Raw genomic sequence first — 16,893 nt, forward strand, 5'->3', positions numbered from 1 at the left:
AACTAGTACATCACACTTCAGAGAGGACGTTGAGCCAACTGGAATGTCTGCTAGCATTCACTTGGGGATGTTAAATATCCCATATTATTTATTGAAAAGAGCAGACCAGTGTGTGCTGGTACACTGGAAAAATTCAAAATTGCTGCCCTGGTTGAAGACTACTTTGGCAGCACCCTGCGATTGAGTTAGGCCTCTCCACATACGGACAACTAAATGGATTGTGTTGGTCTGTCAAGTGTCCTCAGCTGAACCCATCGCTCATGTTTCAGGAACCAAGGTTCAAATCTCATGGGTCTGCATGTTTTGGCACGACCCACCTTGTTTTATACTGTCCATGTAATTAATATAAAATTACATCAACATCTATTAGTGACCACCTCTCTCTTTCAACCTGTGTGCAAGACTTGCGTGTGATACAGTATACCGTATGTACAAGCTCTTCCATGAGCATTGAAATTAAAACAGGAATACAATTTCATATTGAATAGTTTAGGAATTTAACATTTTATTTAATTAATTAGATTAATTTGATATTTATTAATACAATTATATTTATATATATATATATACACAGTGTATATATATTATTTATTTTATTTTATTTTTTTTTAACAATTTTACAATGGCCTATAACACAGATGTTCCACCCAATTTGGCTGGAAAAGGAAATGAACACACAATACAAACAATGTGGGATTGCACTAGTCAGTGCAAAGACAATCACGTTACTTTAATGGGTTATTCTGCTGCATGCCGTTAAAATAAACGCAGAAATAACGAATATTACAAGCAAATAGTAATTAGCATCAGGAAACAAGCAAATATAAATGATGACCAACTTTATATTAAATAATTACAATATTTTTATATTATTCGTCGATTTTGTTAGTGTTTTGTCTCATAATACACAGTATTGATTAGTTAATATTTTGTTTATTATGGCAAATAAAATTTCAACAAACAATAAGGAGCGATATCATGAATAGTTGATGAAGTGCTCAATCCAAGCACTGTGCCTCTGGATGACAGCTGCAACACAGACACAGAAGTCGTCATCGATAGCTCGGCTGAGAATTGGAGCTGTTATGCCTCCTGATTTCACATGTGATATTATTTTCAACTCCTGCAGTGTGTGTGGGTTGTTTTTGTAGACTTTAGCTTTGAGGGATCCCAATAGGTAATCGCCAGGAGACAGATCCGAGGAGTGGGGAGGCCTTGGGTTGTCAGTCCGTTGAGAAATGAGTCGATCACCCAGGAAACATTATCTCAAAAACTCTAAAACACCATTTGATGTTTTTCGGTGGTTCTATGCCTTGATGGAAGATGACTGAATCCAGCGATGTCTTGCTTCCTTCTCATGAAAGAAGTTCACACCAGCTGTGCAAGTCGATGTGTCGACTTTTTTTTAGGGAAGACAATAAAGCATCGCTACAGCCTCCATCTTGTCTGGTGTTCTCAGTGAAGGTTTTCGAACACTGTGTCCTATAATTTGCTCTTTCACACTTCCAGTGTATCTAAACATTTCAGCAATATGCTTGATGGGTTTGTATTGTGGAATTATTGCATTTGGTAGACACCATAAAACTGCCTTTATATAGAAACATATGATTTTGTAGCAAAAAAAATTCTCTAAAATGAGCGTCCACTGAGCCACAGTGAAATTAGTCAACATGGTCGAAATTTCAACGAAAAAAAAAAAAATTATAATAATAATAAATAAATAAATAAATACTTTCGACCTTGTTCTTTAGATGACCTGAAAATAACAAAAGAGGGTCGCATTAGTAAATTTATAAAAACTGTTTGAAAAGTTGCACATAATTTTGGACCACCCTGGATTTCAAATAATGTGCACTCCCTTCCAAGGAACTTTAATGCAGGATGGCATTAAGCTCATAAAGACTGCGCAATGGTTGCCAACCTATGGTTGTTTGTTCATGCAACCTTATAAATGCTGAACATCAAGCCAGGAAGCAGCACGTACCATTATTGAAGTCTTTGGTACGACTCGGCCAGGGTCCGTACCGCTGACTTTCCAGCCATCCTATTCAATACACCACTGAGGCCGATTCATGTTCAATAGTAATCGGCCTGACTGCCTTAAAATTAAATTATTATTATTATTATTATGCTCGTTTAGAAAATAGACTACCTTTCTTCAAACTTGCATGCAAGACCAATGCTTACAATGCTGACCTTCACACTTCCCCTTCTGGATTGTTGTGTTTGATGAGATCTCTTTAGATCTCCTGCTTGCTGTTCTGGTTCTGGTGCTACAAAAGCAGGATGTTACATCATGCAGCACACTGTTTCAGGGGACATGTGTGGGTGAGTAACCTCTCTGTACCGGTTTGCACATCGTCAAAGACCCCACAAGATCTTTTGAGAAAGAGCGGGTGGAAGAGTGGTGGACCAGGCCTGTACCACAGACAAATTATTTCCGCCTTTTCACATTTTACTTTCTATTAAACTTCTGAAATCAGTCACTTCTGATTTATCGACTAATAGCCTTGGCTCACTGCTCTTTTTTTATTCCCATGCTAAATAGTCATCTAAATTTATCAGCTTCACTTATTGACTTATTCTCGCAATTCCCTATATAGTCGAATCATTCTCCACCTCTACCACCACTTATTCTGTGGCATTTCTTAAGATAATGTCTGAAATGGTGGTGGTAATCTCTGGGTTAAGATGTTAGATTCTCCATATAACTCTTTTGATGAAATGACAAAAATGAGGATTCCTGCACAGGAAAGGAAGGACACAGCAACTTTTATTTTATTTTTGGCATCAGAGAAGGATTCGATTGGAAATTACACTTGATATTGGTTTGGGATAAAGCGAGAATAAAGGAAAATGAAGAGGAGACTACTACTAATGAGTTTAATGGCCCAAATTCATCCCACCTTACAACCGCAGGAGACAGATTGGCCCAAGTCTTTCATTAACTGGATGTCTAGGCCTCAAGTTAAACTGAAGCTTGTTAGGGACAGAATTTGTAACTTGGACAGGGTGCCGGTGATAACTCACCCACTCTGGAAAAGGAGCGATGGGATCTTTAATGGCTACGGCCAGATAATGCTAACAGACAGATCCCCAGCTAAATGTCCATTGGATGGACGGCGCACTTTGTGATGCAACGCCCCGCATGTAAAACACCAATCGGACAGTTTATAGTCTGGTCGGAATTCAAAACCCAGAAGAGACCACTCAAAGGTAGCTGTGCTACCTCTGCGCCACCCAGTCGGATTAAGGGAGGTGACGATTAAACAGTTGGTGAGATTATCCTCACAATTGCACAATATAATGAGAATCTTAGATGTGTTCACAGGCGCTGAGAAAATCGCATTTAACAGCAGGACCTCGAAGAACATTCACTATTGTTGGCAGCAGATGTGAAGAAACCTGGTTTTGTAAAAGGTGAACACGGTGCATTATACGGCTTTTAAGTAGTGAGTGCCAGGTCCAAAATGCATGACATTAGTTCCAGACCTCTGTTGCTGGCCAGGTGCGAGATGATGAGCAATGAGGGCTGTTGATCGACTATTCACATTGGGGAGAGATCCTTTGGAACCACTGTAGAGTGGCACAGTCATTGAGCAGTAATGGTGGGCAGGTGGTAAGGGAAGCAAGGGTACAGGAAAGCAGGAAAGAAAGCAACATCAAGAAAGGAAATGTTTTTTTGCAATAGTAGTTTGTAACTATATTTGCTAAGACAGATTTATTAATCGCCACATGAAAGACCTGTTTGTTGATCTCAAGATCTTCTTCTTTGAACAAGAGCATTTCTGAACGATTACCGTGCTTGCGCCGCAATGGCGGCGGAGATGGTAGCAGCAGCGAGGCGAACGGCACGTCCGGAGGACGAGCGAGTGGGCTGTGTGCCCCCTACTGGTGAAAGCATCTCATTTTGGCTGAGGAACGAGGACGTGAGAGATGAAGAGGCAGAAAAGCAGCAGAGGCAGCAGGAAATGATAAAGGATGAAAGAATATATGAAGGAAGCAAAATAAAACAGAAAAACACAAAGTTATATTGCAAAGAGGAAACAATAGAATTGAAATGAAATAGCATTAAGAGAAAAGCAGAATAAAGACAAAGATCCATGAAATGGAAATACCTCCTGCCAAGGCTGGCAGCTGCATCTGGAACATTGGCTAGAGCGTCAGGAGAGGATGAAAGGGGCCAGTTGGTGTGAGCGAGGGACGAAGATGCTGCAGCAGCAGTGGATGTTTTGGCGATGGAACATGCAGGAGTCACAAATTTATCAGTTACCCAAGGTGGATTACTCACAGATGTGGCACTGTGGTAAGCGTTGAAAGAGTTGCTGAGATTCACAGTAGCACATGGCATTGCTGTAGCAGCCTGTTTGAATGCAAGTCGAGAAACAGGATAGGTAATGGTGTGAGTCATGGGATGGGTCCCAATGTAAGCAGTTGCTTTAGAACGTGGGGCGTCAACATGGCGTATGGTCTTAGCTGGCTTCAGAGGTGGGACAAATGTGGTGTGAGAAGATGTTGAATTATTCACAGAGTTCAGGGAGAATCTGACAGTCAATCCTTTTGTTGGTGTACGCAGAGAATCTTCTATGTCCGGCCTTTCAGCAGCCACACTATAGTTAGACTGTTGATGTCCTCGAGGGTTCTGTGCCCCAGCCTTAGCTGTTGTACCGTGGCCTGGTTCCACATGTTCGGCATGATCAGATAGATTTGACTGATGTTCCTGCAGCCTATAAGATGTCTTATGGTGTAACTGGCCTGCTTTTGGGTTTGGTGTATGATCCAGACTAAAAGGAGAGAGGCATTGAAAAAACTACTAACCACCATATCAGAAGCATGGCACAGCACTGCACAGCATGCTGTTAGGGCATGAAAAGTCCATCAATGGATGCACGGCATTCTTCTCCAGGTTAACCACCGTGCTCTGTTCATGCTGTCAGTTTCTTTTGGCACGGGCAGTGTTAATCATACAGGGCACCACCCAAACTGCAATGTGTGATGTTAGTGGATTAGAAAAACGTCTGAAGTTACCTTGCTCTGAAAGTCCCCCCCACCCGATTTCTTGCACTGCCAAAGACACAAGCTCTGGGAACCAAGCAACTTTCTAAATGTTTGTGATCACTTGATTTATTTTGTCTCATTCCTTGTGCATTAAAAATATTCTCCACTCAGATAAATCATCCAAATTGTCATAATGTTGTTTAAATAACAACAGCATGATTGTTATGTACCCTGCTCTATACATAGCGACAATTCTGCCGAAGTGGTTTCTTGGCAAGTTACAATCCTGGAGGGGTCGCCACTCCAAGAGAGGATACTTGACCGAGTGTGTATGGGATTGTAATCTGCCAAGCAACAGCTTGCCCACTCTTCATTCACATTCACAAACGGGTTCTGGCAGACGGACGGTTTACCCGTTTATCGTCCTTACGAGGGACGGCACACACATGGATGAATCACTCTGCCTGTGAAACACCGAGATGACAGTTTATAGCTGTGTCGGGATTCGAATTCAGGCCAGACAGCTTAGAGACGAGTGTGTGTACCTCTGAGAACTCCCGTCAGCCCATGAGATAATTAAAACCTAGATTTAAAAGTAACATTTATAACAAATTTTATAAAACACAAGCACCCAGCAGGGGGAGTTAGACAGCCATGGCATTTCAAAAACAGGTCATACCTTTGTCCGGAAGAAGTTTGCTCTGGCACGCTGTCATCTGCTGCAACGACAGACAACAGAGTGAGTAGAAGATTGCCACAAACTGAAAAGCATCAATGAATGTAAACTTTAGTAGTTTGTATAATTTCTGAGAACAATCAAGCTCAAAGCATTATTGGGTATAAGACTGGAAGATGAACACCGGCTGACTGGAGGAAAACAATGGATTTTATCAATTCGACATTTATAAGAGTATGCTTACCATAGTTGGAAACTATGCGTGACTGATGTTTCAAACTGTATCCCTTCATCAGTGCAAAAGAGGAGGGCTAACGAAGGGCTAAGTTTTGAAACGTCAGAAGCACCTCATTTTCCATGCCGGTAAGCATACTCTGATCAACTTTTGATTTATAATATCCATTGTTTAACTTTTTCTCTGACAAAGACCGAAACACAAATTCGCAAAGTCGACTACTCCATTGTGAACTAGAACGGCACTCGGTCGAGCGCATACCTCCGCGATCTGCATCCGGACCTTAAAAAATGCAATCGACTTGTTCTCATCACCTACCCAACTCATCCACCAGGTTTTGTCATAATCCGTCCACAACTTTTTGAAATATCGTGCTATGTATAGGTTTTGGCCCATCTCTCAACAGTGATGAATCACTTGAAAAATGTAAAATATTCTCGCAAATGGATCCGGATCTTCACCAAATTGAATCAATTCATCCTTGTCACACACAAATAAATTTCTCCTTGTCCATCACATTTTGCGCGAATCCGTCCACAACGTTTTGCGATATCCTGCTCACAGACAGACAGACGATGAACAGACAATCAGACAATCAGAACAGACAATCAGAACAGACAATTTGAGACAGGGGTGAAAACATAACCTCCATCCACTCCCGGTGGTGGAGGTAATGAAGGAAACGTTTTGAGTGGCCATGGAGGGGACAAAAGAAAGAAGCAAAAAGTAAAATATCACAAACCGTTGTGAGTCCCAGTCATTTGGGCAAGGATGTTAAATGAACGAGACTGGCTTGCTGATGATTTGTTGGACCAATCCTCTTCCTCACAGCTCTTAACCACAGCTTGAAAAACTGGGGATGTTGTGTCCACAGGCACATCCTTAGGCTGTAGCCTGTGTCAAGAGATCAATGTAATTTGCTCATCACCAGCCACATTACGCAGGAAAACACTCACCATAAACGCAAACACCTTACTTTAACTATTTATCTGGAATTCTAGTGGAGATCGAGGTAAAAAGCAGAAAAATTAATATTTTTACACATTCATGGAGATCCGCACAAAAAACATTAATCATTTTTTGAAAACAATTTGCCTCCAAAAGTCGATTTCAGATTGAAGGGTGTTACACTTGCGAATGGGAATTTAGGAAATAAAGCGGTGTATAAATTATACAAATAAGCGTGCCAACACTTGATCACTTAAGGTAGAAGAAAGGCCAAAGCAATCCAAATTGTGAATTGCACAGAAGAATTTTAACAACCAAAAGAAAGCACGACTTATGCATGTTGATCAATTTAACAGCAAAGAGAAGAAACGATCTCCGCCAGAAAATCTGCGCATCTCATTCCCAAAAATCTGTGAACTCACCCGATTTAATACCACGTCATAGAATCACGTATTTCAACACATTCTTACATTCTCACCTTGATAAATCGCAATGCATCCTCCCATTCCTTTTAACGCCCAAACACTCACCTAACCCCTTGTCCGGTCAGTGTAGTGCGAAGGTGTCCGAGTCACAGAAGTCAATGCAGGCAGTTGTGTGTAAAAGATTTTGAAAAAAAAAGCGAATGTACAGAAGGAGGTGGCAATGGCAGGAGCAATGCTAAACACCTCGTAGAGTTTGAGATGCTTAGTGGAAGTAACTCACGAGGTATCCTGGCTTAGGCTCCATCAGGAATCAAAGAGATGTGATGCGTGAGGTCATAGTGGTACAAGGAACACAAGGCAAAACAAGAAAGAAAGAAGAAACAGAAATGAAATGGGGGTGACAGCAAAGGAAACAGAAAATTAACAAGACTAGTAAAGCAGGAAGCAGACCGACGAGAACAAAATTAATTGCATTTCTGCGGGAACTTCCCATTGGAAATTGTGGCCTAGTGATGTGGATGCATTCTGCACGAACTGATGTAAAATGAATCGCGAAATGTTTTCATTGAGATTTGTGGAAATCTTCTGTGTCTGATATCTGATGACTATCTAACCTAAAAAGCCCCCCAATAGATGGAAAAATGCAACTCTGTACTTGCCAAGAATAGGCCCTGTGGAAACTTCCTAACACACCAGGTCATTACCTTGGTAGTCAAGGTCATTCCAATTGGATTAGTTTGGAGATGTATTTCAACCTACAACCACTGTAATTCCGGTCCTTCTTGTAACATGCCAGGTAGCTGCTTTAGAGTGAAACACAAGGAAAATAAAAATGAATGACCATGCAAACTGATCAATATCCAATTCTTCACCTTACGTGGGCGGGGGGGGGGGGGGGGGAACAAATGCAACCTGTGACTTTCTTACCAATTTTTGCCGAGGCAGCCACATGTCCAAAATTGACAATAACACATGACTAACACGTATGGGTTTAATGGTCAATGATAAATAGGACATGGCTTAGTCCACAGATATCCACTAATGTAAAAACTTCGCTAAAAAAAAAATTGATCATGATCAGAGACGTCAACCCTTGGTTTATGAATCTTGGAGTTTCATTTGAACGATTCCCAATTCACTTTCTGTTTTATAGGAGAAAAGGCGCATCGGGCAACCGGCATTACCCAGTGATGTCAGCCCCCAATGCACGGGCCTGTCCAGCGATGGTTGCCAATATGGCATTTGAAGAGTACAGTGAGATAGGCGTGTTGTACTGGGCATGAGTGATGGTGGCACTTGGCCCAGCAGCCACTCGAATATTCATAGGCCCTTCGCTGGGTAAGTTTTTAGGTCGCAGAGGGATTGCGAGTGATTGGGCTTGGTAACCGGATGACCTGGAGCTATATAAAAGAGAAAAAAGGTGTGGAGAGGAGGAGTGTGCATGAAGGCAAAGGCAAAATGGAAATGGAAATAAAAAGAAATGAGGAAGAGGATGAAGAGAAGGAAGGAGAACAAAGGAACAAAGGAGAAAAGCAAGAATTAAGCCAGGAAAAACGGTACGGGAAGAAAAATTTAAAATGGCATTAGGATTGAAAATCAAAATAAATATGCATGCACAACTCGTGCACACGTCATGAACAACAAAGCAACGGAAAGATTATAGTGGCCACAAAAAGGTGCTAAATCCACAGCAACATTCACAACTTGTGCACAACCAAGCACGGTACTAACGTGTTGGAGAGGTTCAGCTGTACAACCTGTGGACACAAAGAAAAATATGGAAATACAGTGACAAAGCAGAAAAAGGCAAGAGACAGAAATCGCAAGCTAGAAAGACAGAAAGAATGAGCTGCAATGGGAAAGTAATCTTCCTGTGAATGTCTGTCCGTCTGTCTGTCTGTCTGTCAGTCTCCCAAAATGACCAACAAAAACCCACCCATCCCGTCGTTCATCAAGAAAGCCCCTCTTTAGGGTCTCTGCAACCTCCGTCTTGGTTTCAGGTGAGTAGAGACCCGCGGGTGAGTTGTACTGACGTGTTGTCCCACCACGTCCTGTGGTTTCTGCTGCCGTCTGGTGAGAACTCAAGTAGATTGGTGAGGTGGAACTTGATGCCCGGAAGCCTTGGCCTGCATAAGCCTGAGTTGAAGGCTGAAGTTTGTCCGTGGCCTGCAGGCCAAGGAGCGACAACGGGCCTGTTACTCAGCCAATGATATAAAGAGTGCGCAGGAGCTGAATTTGCAGTTCAAGAGACGATCCTTATGAAGTACCACATGCAACAAGGAAAGACCCTTAACCAAGCTGGCTGAGGAGATAAAGAAGTCTTTTAGGAAGCAAGCGCAATTTGATCTTAAGAAGGAAGAGTCATCCAAAGGCCTCCATAGAAACCCATACAAATACGCCATCACCAAAATGAAATGAAATCAAAGAGAAACAACCAGGAACAGCCATTCAAGGGCTCATGTCATCTTGACACATGGATGTACATCCAAAACAAGTAATGGCTTCTGATGTTGTGGCTCAGATTTGGTACCATTCCACAAAAAACATGGAAGCAGCATCTTAGATAGTGACGCATACTGTCTCTGTATTTGTCACATTTGTTATATAATAAATGGAGTTAGGGGAAGCAGCAATTTCAAGGTGTTTGGGTAGGAAGAAAAAGCTTAGGGATGGAAGGAGGCAGGGGGTTGGGGAGAGGGGAAGAGGCCAAAAGAGGAGGTGAATTGCAAGCAGATGCCGGAGCTTCAGAAAATGCATTATGTAATCATTGTTACAGAATGAGCGTGGGAATTGTGAATGGTGGTGGCAAAGTGAACACAGAACACAGGGTTGAAAGATTGAGGAGGTGTAGAAAGGTAAATGTGGAAATAAACACCATTTACCCTCTGGTGCGGGATAACCACTGGTGCTGTTTCAATGATCGGTGTTGCTGTTGGAACAGGTGGAACTCTGGTTCCTCTGTGGAAAAACAAGAAATGTGTTCAAGCAAAGCATGGAGATCACTTCAAGCATTCTCGAATGTTGTACATCCTTGTCGGCATCCATTTGAACGAGATATATCTATATACGAGTACCTTTATAAGGAACCTTAACAAAAAGGATGAGGTGTTTAAGCCAATTAAACCTGTGCAGTTGTTTCCAACCTATGGTCGTTTGTTCATGCTATATCCTTTTAAAATGATGAGTGTTAAGAGAGGAAGCAGGATGCACCTTTTTTAGAGTCTGGTAAGACTCGGCCAGGGTCGTGTTCGAACTGCTGACCCTTCAGACTCAGAACAGACGCTCTAACCATTACACCAGAGTCTGGTTGAGCTTAATTAATCACAACTTTAATCTTTGAAAGCTTAACTGTTGGATTCTCTCCACAGGAGGATGTAGTGTAACCTGAGTCTATACGGACAGTTTTCAATAAAAACAAAGATCCACAGAAAAATTTCAAACCATTTGCAGCTGCTATGTATCGGTATCTCATGCCAAATACAACAAGGTAAATGCCATACAAGAATGATTGCGATGAAAATGGCCCATCTTTGCTTTCCTATATCGGCCCGTGTAGCTCATGTTGCTGGGATACAAAGTTCAAATTCCAGATACAACATTGATTAGAACCTCTGAAAATAAAGGAAAGAAAGGCACAGTCCAGATTGTCCACTAATGTGCTTACAAACCATGAATAAGGATGCGAATGTCTCCTCATGTTTTGTACCACATGTGATCCACAATACCAATACCACAATCAAATTATATCTCAAGGTAGCAATGAAGCATAAACATAAGGAAAAATGTGTTGTCTGGGTGTGAGCCTCACTATTCATGTTTGTGACATTTTGTTTGTACAGGTGTCACAAACAATGCAAGGTTTCTATGGTTATCGCACAAGTCGGAGTCTTCAATCACATTATAGCAATGCTACATTCAAGCCACCACATGCTTGGGTTATTGGCACCAGACATCAGAAGCACAGAAGAATGACGCAAAACGGTGGGAGTGGGAATGTGGGTAAGGTTAGAGTGCTGACAGCTCAGGGTCTGCAGACAGACTTTTCCCTCCCCCTTCCCTCCTCCCCACAAATATGACACGAGTCATTCTCAAATATGTCACAGAAAAAAGCCAACATTGAACATAAAAGCATTAACTGCAGGACTGACTTGCACCTGAAGGAAGAATGTCTCACTCGGTTATAGAAGGAAGAATTGCTTGTATAAATCAGGCCCTGAGAAGAAAGCCAACTGCCCAAACTCCAGCACCAAATTGAGTTAAATGCACCGAAATAATTGATTGAGGCCAATACATCTTTGGCGTTAATGGCAGTTTTCAACAAACTTTTGAGTGTGATTTAAATAGATTTTGAGGCTGATTTTAAAAAAAACAATTTGAGTCTGATAAAAAACATTTGAGTCTGATAAAAACAACTTTTGAGTGATAAAAAAAACTTTTGTCTGATTAAAAAGCATTTGAGGCTGATTTTTAAAAAAACTTTTGAGGCTGATTAAAAAACTTGAGGCTGATAATAAAAGCTTTTGAGGCTGATTAAAAAACTACAGCAATGCGACTGTATCACCAATATGCCTCCACATAGTCCCACAACAAGTAGATGCCCTCATTCACTGTCCAAAAAATAAACAAGTTTGATTTAAATCCCTTCAGCTGTCTCAAGTATCACATTTTTACCTGGCATGACAGGTTTCACATCGATCGGTGAAGCGGTTTCAGAGAAGGGATTTTTTTTTTATATCGGCTTTCAAGCTAATATGGCTGCCATACCACATGACATATGACCTTTAAAGTGTACACTCTGCATATGTATGGGTGTGGGATCACGTTTGTGAAGTTTTGTGTTGATCGGATAAGGTTCGTTTTTCTATCCAAGATGGCTGCCAAACCACGTGACCTATGACATCACAATCACAAAAACATTCTGCATGGGTGTCACTCCTACCCTGAAAGTTTCGTGTCAATCAGACATATGGTCGCTGAGAAAAACGAGGTTTAGTCCGTACGGACGGACTTACGGATGGACGGACAACCCGAAAACATAATGCCTCAGGCGACTTTGTCGGCGGAGACATAAAAACTTTTGAGGCTGATAAAAAAAGCCTATAGATCTTTGTTGCATGAGAGCCGAATGCCATTCTAAATGGGTATCCAAGCATTGAATCCATTTCTCTAAGAACGTGCATCATGTGGGCTAGCCGACTTTACTTCTCAGCAGCTCAAGTAATGCAAAGGGAGAGAAAAATAATAAATGTAAGGACCGTCGGACATGGCTGAGAATTGAGCCACTGGGAGCATGCCCGAGATGAACAAATCACACCCTTCCAGCACCGCAGCCTGGCATTCCACGCAAGCTTTGGCAATCCCGTTTATTTTGACAAGGTTTACTGGGCTGCCCTAATTTGGGCAACAGAGCTCTGCCTCATCAGTATCAAATAGCCTGCCTGAAAAACGAACGCCAAATCCTCATGGGTTTGAAATGCTGCCTGACTCTGGCTCCGGCATGTTTTACACTTCTTCCGTGCTCTGCATGTCTCCCACTGCTCAGGGAATCCGAGGCCACACCGACTCTCCCCGCTTACGCCATCGCCACTCGTTCATAGCTTTGACCTTCCTTACCCTCACTATCACACCACCCTTCAGCACCCTAACAAATATCACCAACAACGCTGCATTCACCTGCCTCAGCAACCTAACGCATCTGCCAACCACAACCAAGAATGAACCAATCTGCAGCATCTCCAACATTTTGAAGTCTGCCTCAACAACAACTACCTTAACCCGAATTTTCTCCTTGAGGTGGTAAACTATGTTACCCTTTCTTTCAATTCCCTGTACAGGTATCTCATCTCTATTGACATGACTGGTAAAAGGGAGCAAGGATTATTATCGATTAAACATGTGACAAAGGGAACTATATTTTATGATACTTACTACCCCCGTATTGTGTCCCTTAACTCTTAGATGCAGGCATCAAAAATCCTACATAAATGCAGCCAGAGGCCCCACAAATGTATTCGCGTAGCGTTTTTTAATTTTCATATTTTTGTCACTAAATTATTTGTAACCAATTTATAGGAGCATATAATGAGGCTCATATCAAGAAAATAATGATATAACATAGTAGCACAACAACATTTAAGCGGGGCCTCGAAGGCCCCAGGCCTGCATTCGTGTTGGATTTTCGGGTTATAAGTGAAGAATGAAGATTTTTCCCACGAGCCTGAATGAATTTTTTTTAATGTCACTGAATTTTGTGTAACAACATGAAAGTCGGTGAAAATGAGGCTCATTCCCAAAAAAAAAATAGTACAGCATAGTTTTTACAACAAAAAAACCTTGTGGGCCTCCGAGGCCCAATCACTGCATCCAAAGGTTAATATAGGTTCAGCATATTTTAAATAATGTAGGATTTCCTCCAACTGGCTGACCAGACCTGGCGTTCGGGTAGAGCAGATTTGGACAGAAATTTGAATTTTGGCCAAGGTGCCAGTGATAACTCCTCTACTCTTTATCGAAAGCCACCGTGGGATATTTAAGGTCCAACAGTTCATGCCAGCAGACAGGTCTACAACTAGACATCGAGTGGGTGACAAACTTTGTGATGCCCAGATGCAGCAGCAATCTTGAAATAAGACTCACACAAGACAGCTCAAACATCAACTGCGTTAACCCTGCATCAGTGCATCACCCTGTCGGACTGACATTTAGGCAACTACGTGCTGTAATAATTGTCCGGTAATCCACGCTGACCCGAGGTGAACACCATGGAAGAAATAGGGGGAGACAGAGTTGTCTATTTCACAAACCCAGTTTGTTCCACTTTTCTGTCTTTCCAAAAGGCAAAGCCCATTTCTAAAATGAAAAGCTAAAAGGGATTCCCAAGAACACCTCACAACATTTGCCAAAATACCTTGCAGGGTGTGTGTCGTTGGTTATCTACATATGTGGGTTTCATATGGAGATGTGTGTGTATATGTATGCATGTATGTATGCATGCATGTATGTATGTACGTGTATGTATGTACGTGTGTATGTATGTATGTATGCATGCATACGTATTTATGCATACATGTGTACATATTTATGCATGTATGTGTACATATGTATGTATGTATGTACATGTGTACGTGTATGTATGTATGTATGTATGTATGTATGTATGTATGTGTATGTGTTTATGTATTATGTGAATGTGTGTATGTATGTATACATATGCACATGTGTATGCATGCATGTATGTATGTATGTATGTATGTGTATGTGTTTATGTATGTATGTATGAGTATATGTGTATGTATGTATGTACATGTGCATGTATGTATGTATGTACATGTGCATGTATGCATGCACGTATGTATGTTTTCCATTTGATTTTGTCAATTTTTTAGGCTGCTACGCCTTTTCACTGGAAGCATTTTTGTGCCCATCATCAAGAATGGACCACCATGATATGTGCATTAGGTTGCTTGGTTTACGAAATGTGATGCATCCCATAAAGATGTCCACATACTTCACATGAAATGGTCATAATTTTCCTTTTCTGATCTCACCTTTTGAATCATTAAATGAACTGGGTCATTCACAAGGACCACAAGGAATTTATCACAAAAAAGTAAAAGGATAACCCAGTGTCCTAACATGTAAAGTTGGCTGCAGGGTTGTTGGGAAGGACAGAGTTAACCGTTATCAGTCCGCAAAAACCCAAACTTCCCCACCCTGCGAGCCAACGTTCCCCATAAGGCGAATAAATATTTTGTGACGTCCGCACAAATTTTGGACTGCAAACCCACGGTGTGTACTGGAACTGAACCAACCACACAAGGCCAAAGCTTCACAAACTTTTCGGCAATCACCATCAACCAAAGCAAAGGATTTATTCAGATATTACTTCACACCCGTGGTGCAAGTTACAGGAAGGGAATAGGGCTATTCATACTTACACGTGGAACGTTAAAGGTCTGCTGGGTGGCAGTAACTCAATAAGGTGTTTTCTTTACGCGTCTGGGTGTTAACCACCAATTTCTTACCAGTGTTATGCAGACACTCTCAGCATCATATCCGGAAGGTGCTAGAACATCACATTTCCTCATTATATTTCAGAAGTCACCCGAAACAATACGTCTTTTCAAATTAGGATACTTGGCATGAATTCTGAAGGAAGCTTATCACTTCATTGACGAAAACTGCAGAAAAAAAAATTGTGACAAAAAGTTGAGACTGCGCTACATCAGACTTGGGAGGTCCTTTGGTCCACAAAAACACGATCGCGTAAGACATGAGTACCACTTCCAAAAGATAAATTTAAGGCAACAAACAAGGAATAAATGTTGGAAAGCACGCAATATGTTACATCACTCAAGGAGCAAGTCACCAACTTTTCCTGAAATTCACAATGTTGGACAAGTACAAAAAAACCAGAAATACAAATCTTGACAGTGCATCTGCATACAATATATACACAAAATTACAGAAGGTTTGAGTCCTTCCTCTCTTCCAATGTGTATACGGTCACATGAAAAAGTAAGTACACCCCATGTAAAGTTTTGACTTTTTCAACATATTTCAACAAACAGCTATTTGATCTTCATTTCAACAATATTGATAGATAAAGGTGATATAATATAACAAATATCATGAAACATTTACATTTTGTAGTCCATTGTATAATTTAAATAAACATAAATGCAAATTTTGCATTTGGAAAAAGTAAGTACACCCTTGGCTCTAATAGGTGGCATTGCCCCCTTTGGCAGAAACAACCTCAACTAGGCGTTTCTTATAACTGTCTACCAGTCTCTGACATCGACTGGGAGAAAATTTTGCCCACTCCTCCGTGCAGAATTATTTCATCTGTGTAATGTTTCAGGGGTTTCTTGCATGCACAGCTCGTTTAAAATCCCCACAACATCTCGATGGGATTTAGAGCCAAACATTGACTTGGCCATTCCAGAACCCTCCATTTCTTTCTTTTCAGCCATTCCTTGGTGGATTTACTGGTATGTTTAGGGTCATTGTCATGCTGCAAGGTCCACCTTCGGTTGAGCTTCAACTTGCCAACAGATGGCCTCACATTATCCTCAAGCACCCTCTGATGCAGCAAAGCTGCCCCAAACCATAATATTTCCACCACCATGCTTTACAGTTGGTATCAGGTTCTTGTGGTCAAATGCTGTCTTTGGTTTTCGCCAAACATATCTTCCGGTACTGTGGCCAAATAGCTCTACCTTTGACTCATCTGTCCAGAGCACATTGTTCCAGAAGTGCTGGTCTTTGCCTAGGTGTTCATTGGCAAACTTTAGTCTTGCCCTGATGTTCTTTCTGGACAGCAAAGGTTTCCTCCTGGCACACCTCCCATGTAGATCAAATGTGTGCAGCCTCTTTCTAATGGTAGACACGTGCACTTTGACATCAACAGTGGCAAGAGCTACCTGAAGGTCCTGTGAAAACATTCTGGGGCTCTTAGAGACTTCTTTCAGCATCTTGCGGTCTTCTCTCGGGCTGAACTTGTTTCTGGTGGCCTGGCCTGAACAAGTTGGCAGTTGTTTGGAATCTTCTCCACTTGTAGATGATCTTCCGGACAGTCGAATGATTGATTTCAAATTGTTTGGAGATCT

General features: G+C 41.5%; 1 protein-coding gene across 9 annotated transcripts in view; it reads right to left on the bottom strand.

The window, feature by feature from the left end:
* LOC137413597 (LIM domain-binding protein 3) overlaps positions 1-16,893 on the bottom strand; it is a 135,470-nt gene that overhangs the window by 61,435 nt on the left and 57,142 nt on the right. For 2 of the 9 annotated variants that reach the window (XM_068099024.2, XM_068099023.2), the window contains exons 4-13: positions 10,165-10,240; positions 9,014-9,039; positions 8,467-8,682; positions 7,563-7,580; positions 6,652-6,803; positions 5,678-5,717; positions 5,029-5,064; positions 4,119-4,784; positions 3,801-3,914; positions 3,493-3,576 (exon numbers count right to left, since the gene is read on the bottom strand). In XM_068099024.2, coding sequence (XP_067955125.2) covers positions 3,493-3,576; positions 3,801-3,914; positions 4,119-4,784; positions 5,029-5,064; positions 5,678-5,717; positions 6,652-6,803; positions 7,563-7,580; positions 8,467-8,682; positions 9,014-9,039; positions 10,165-10,240 — 1,428 coding nt within the window. Of the gene's footprint in view, positions 1-3,492; positions 3,577-3,800; positions 3,915-4,118; positions 4,785-5,028; positions 5,065-5,677; positions 5,718-6,651; positions 6,804-7,562; positions 7,581-8,466; positions 8,683-9,013; positions 9,040-9,218; positions 9,449-10,164; positions 10,241-16,893 lie in introns of all 9 variants that reach the window. The other 7 variants (XM_078776656.1, XM_078776655.1, XM_068099025.2 and 4 more) reach the window with 6 other exon arrangements.

This window comes from Myxine glutinosa, chromosome 4 (assembly GCF_964187855.1).
Source record: "Myxine glutinosa chromosome 4, kmMyxGlut1.1, whole genome shotgun sequence".
NCBI classification, from domain to species: domain Eukaryota; kingdom Metazoa; phylum Chordata; class Myxini; order Myxiniformes; family Myxinidae; genus Myxine; species Myxine glutinosa.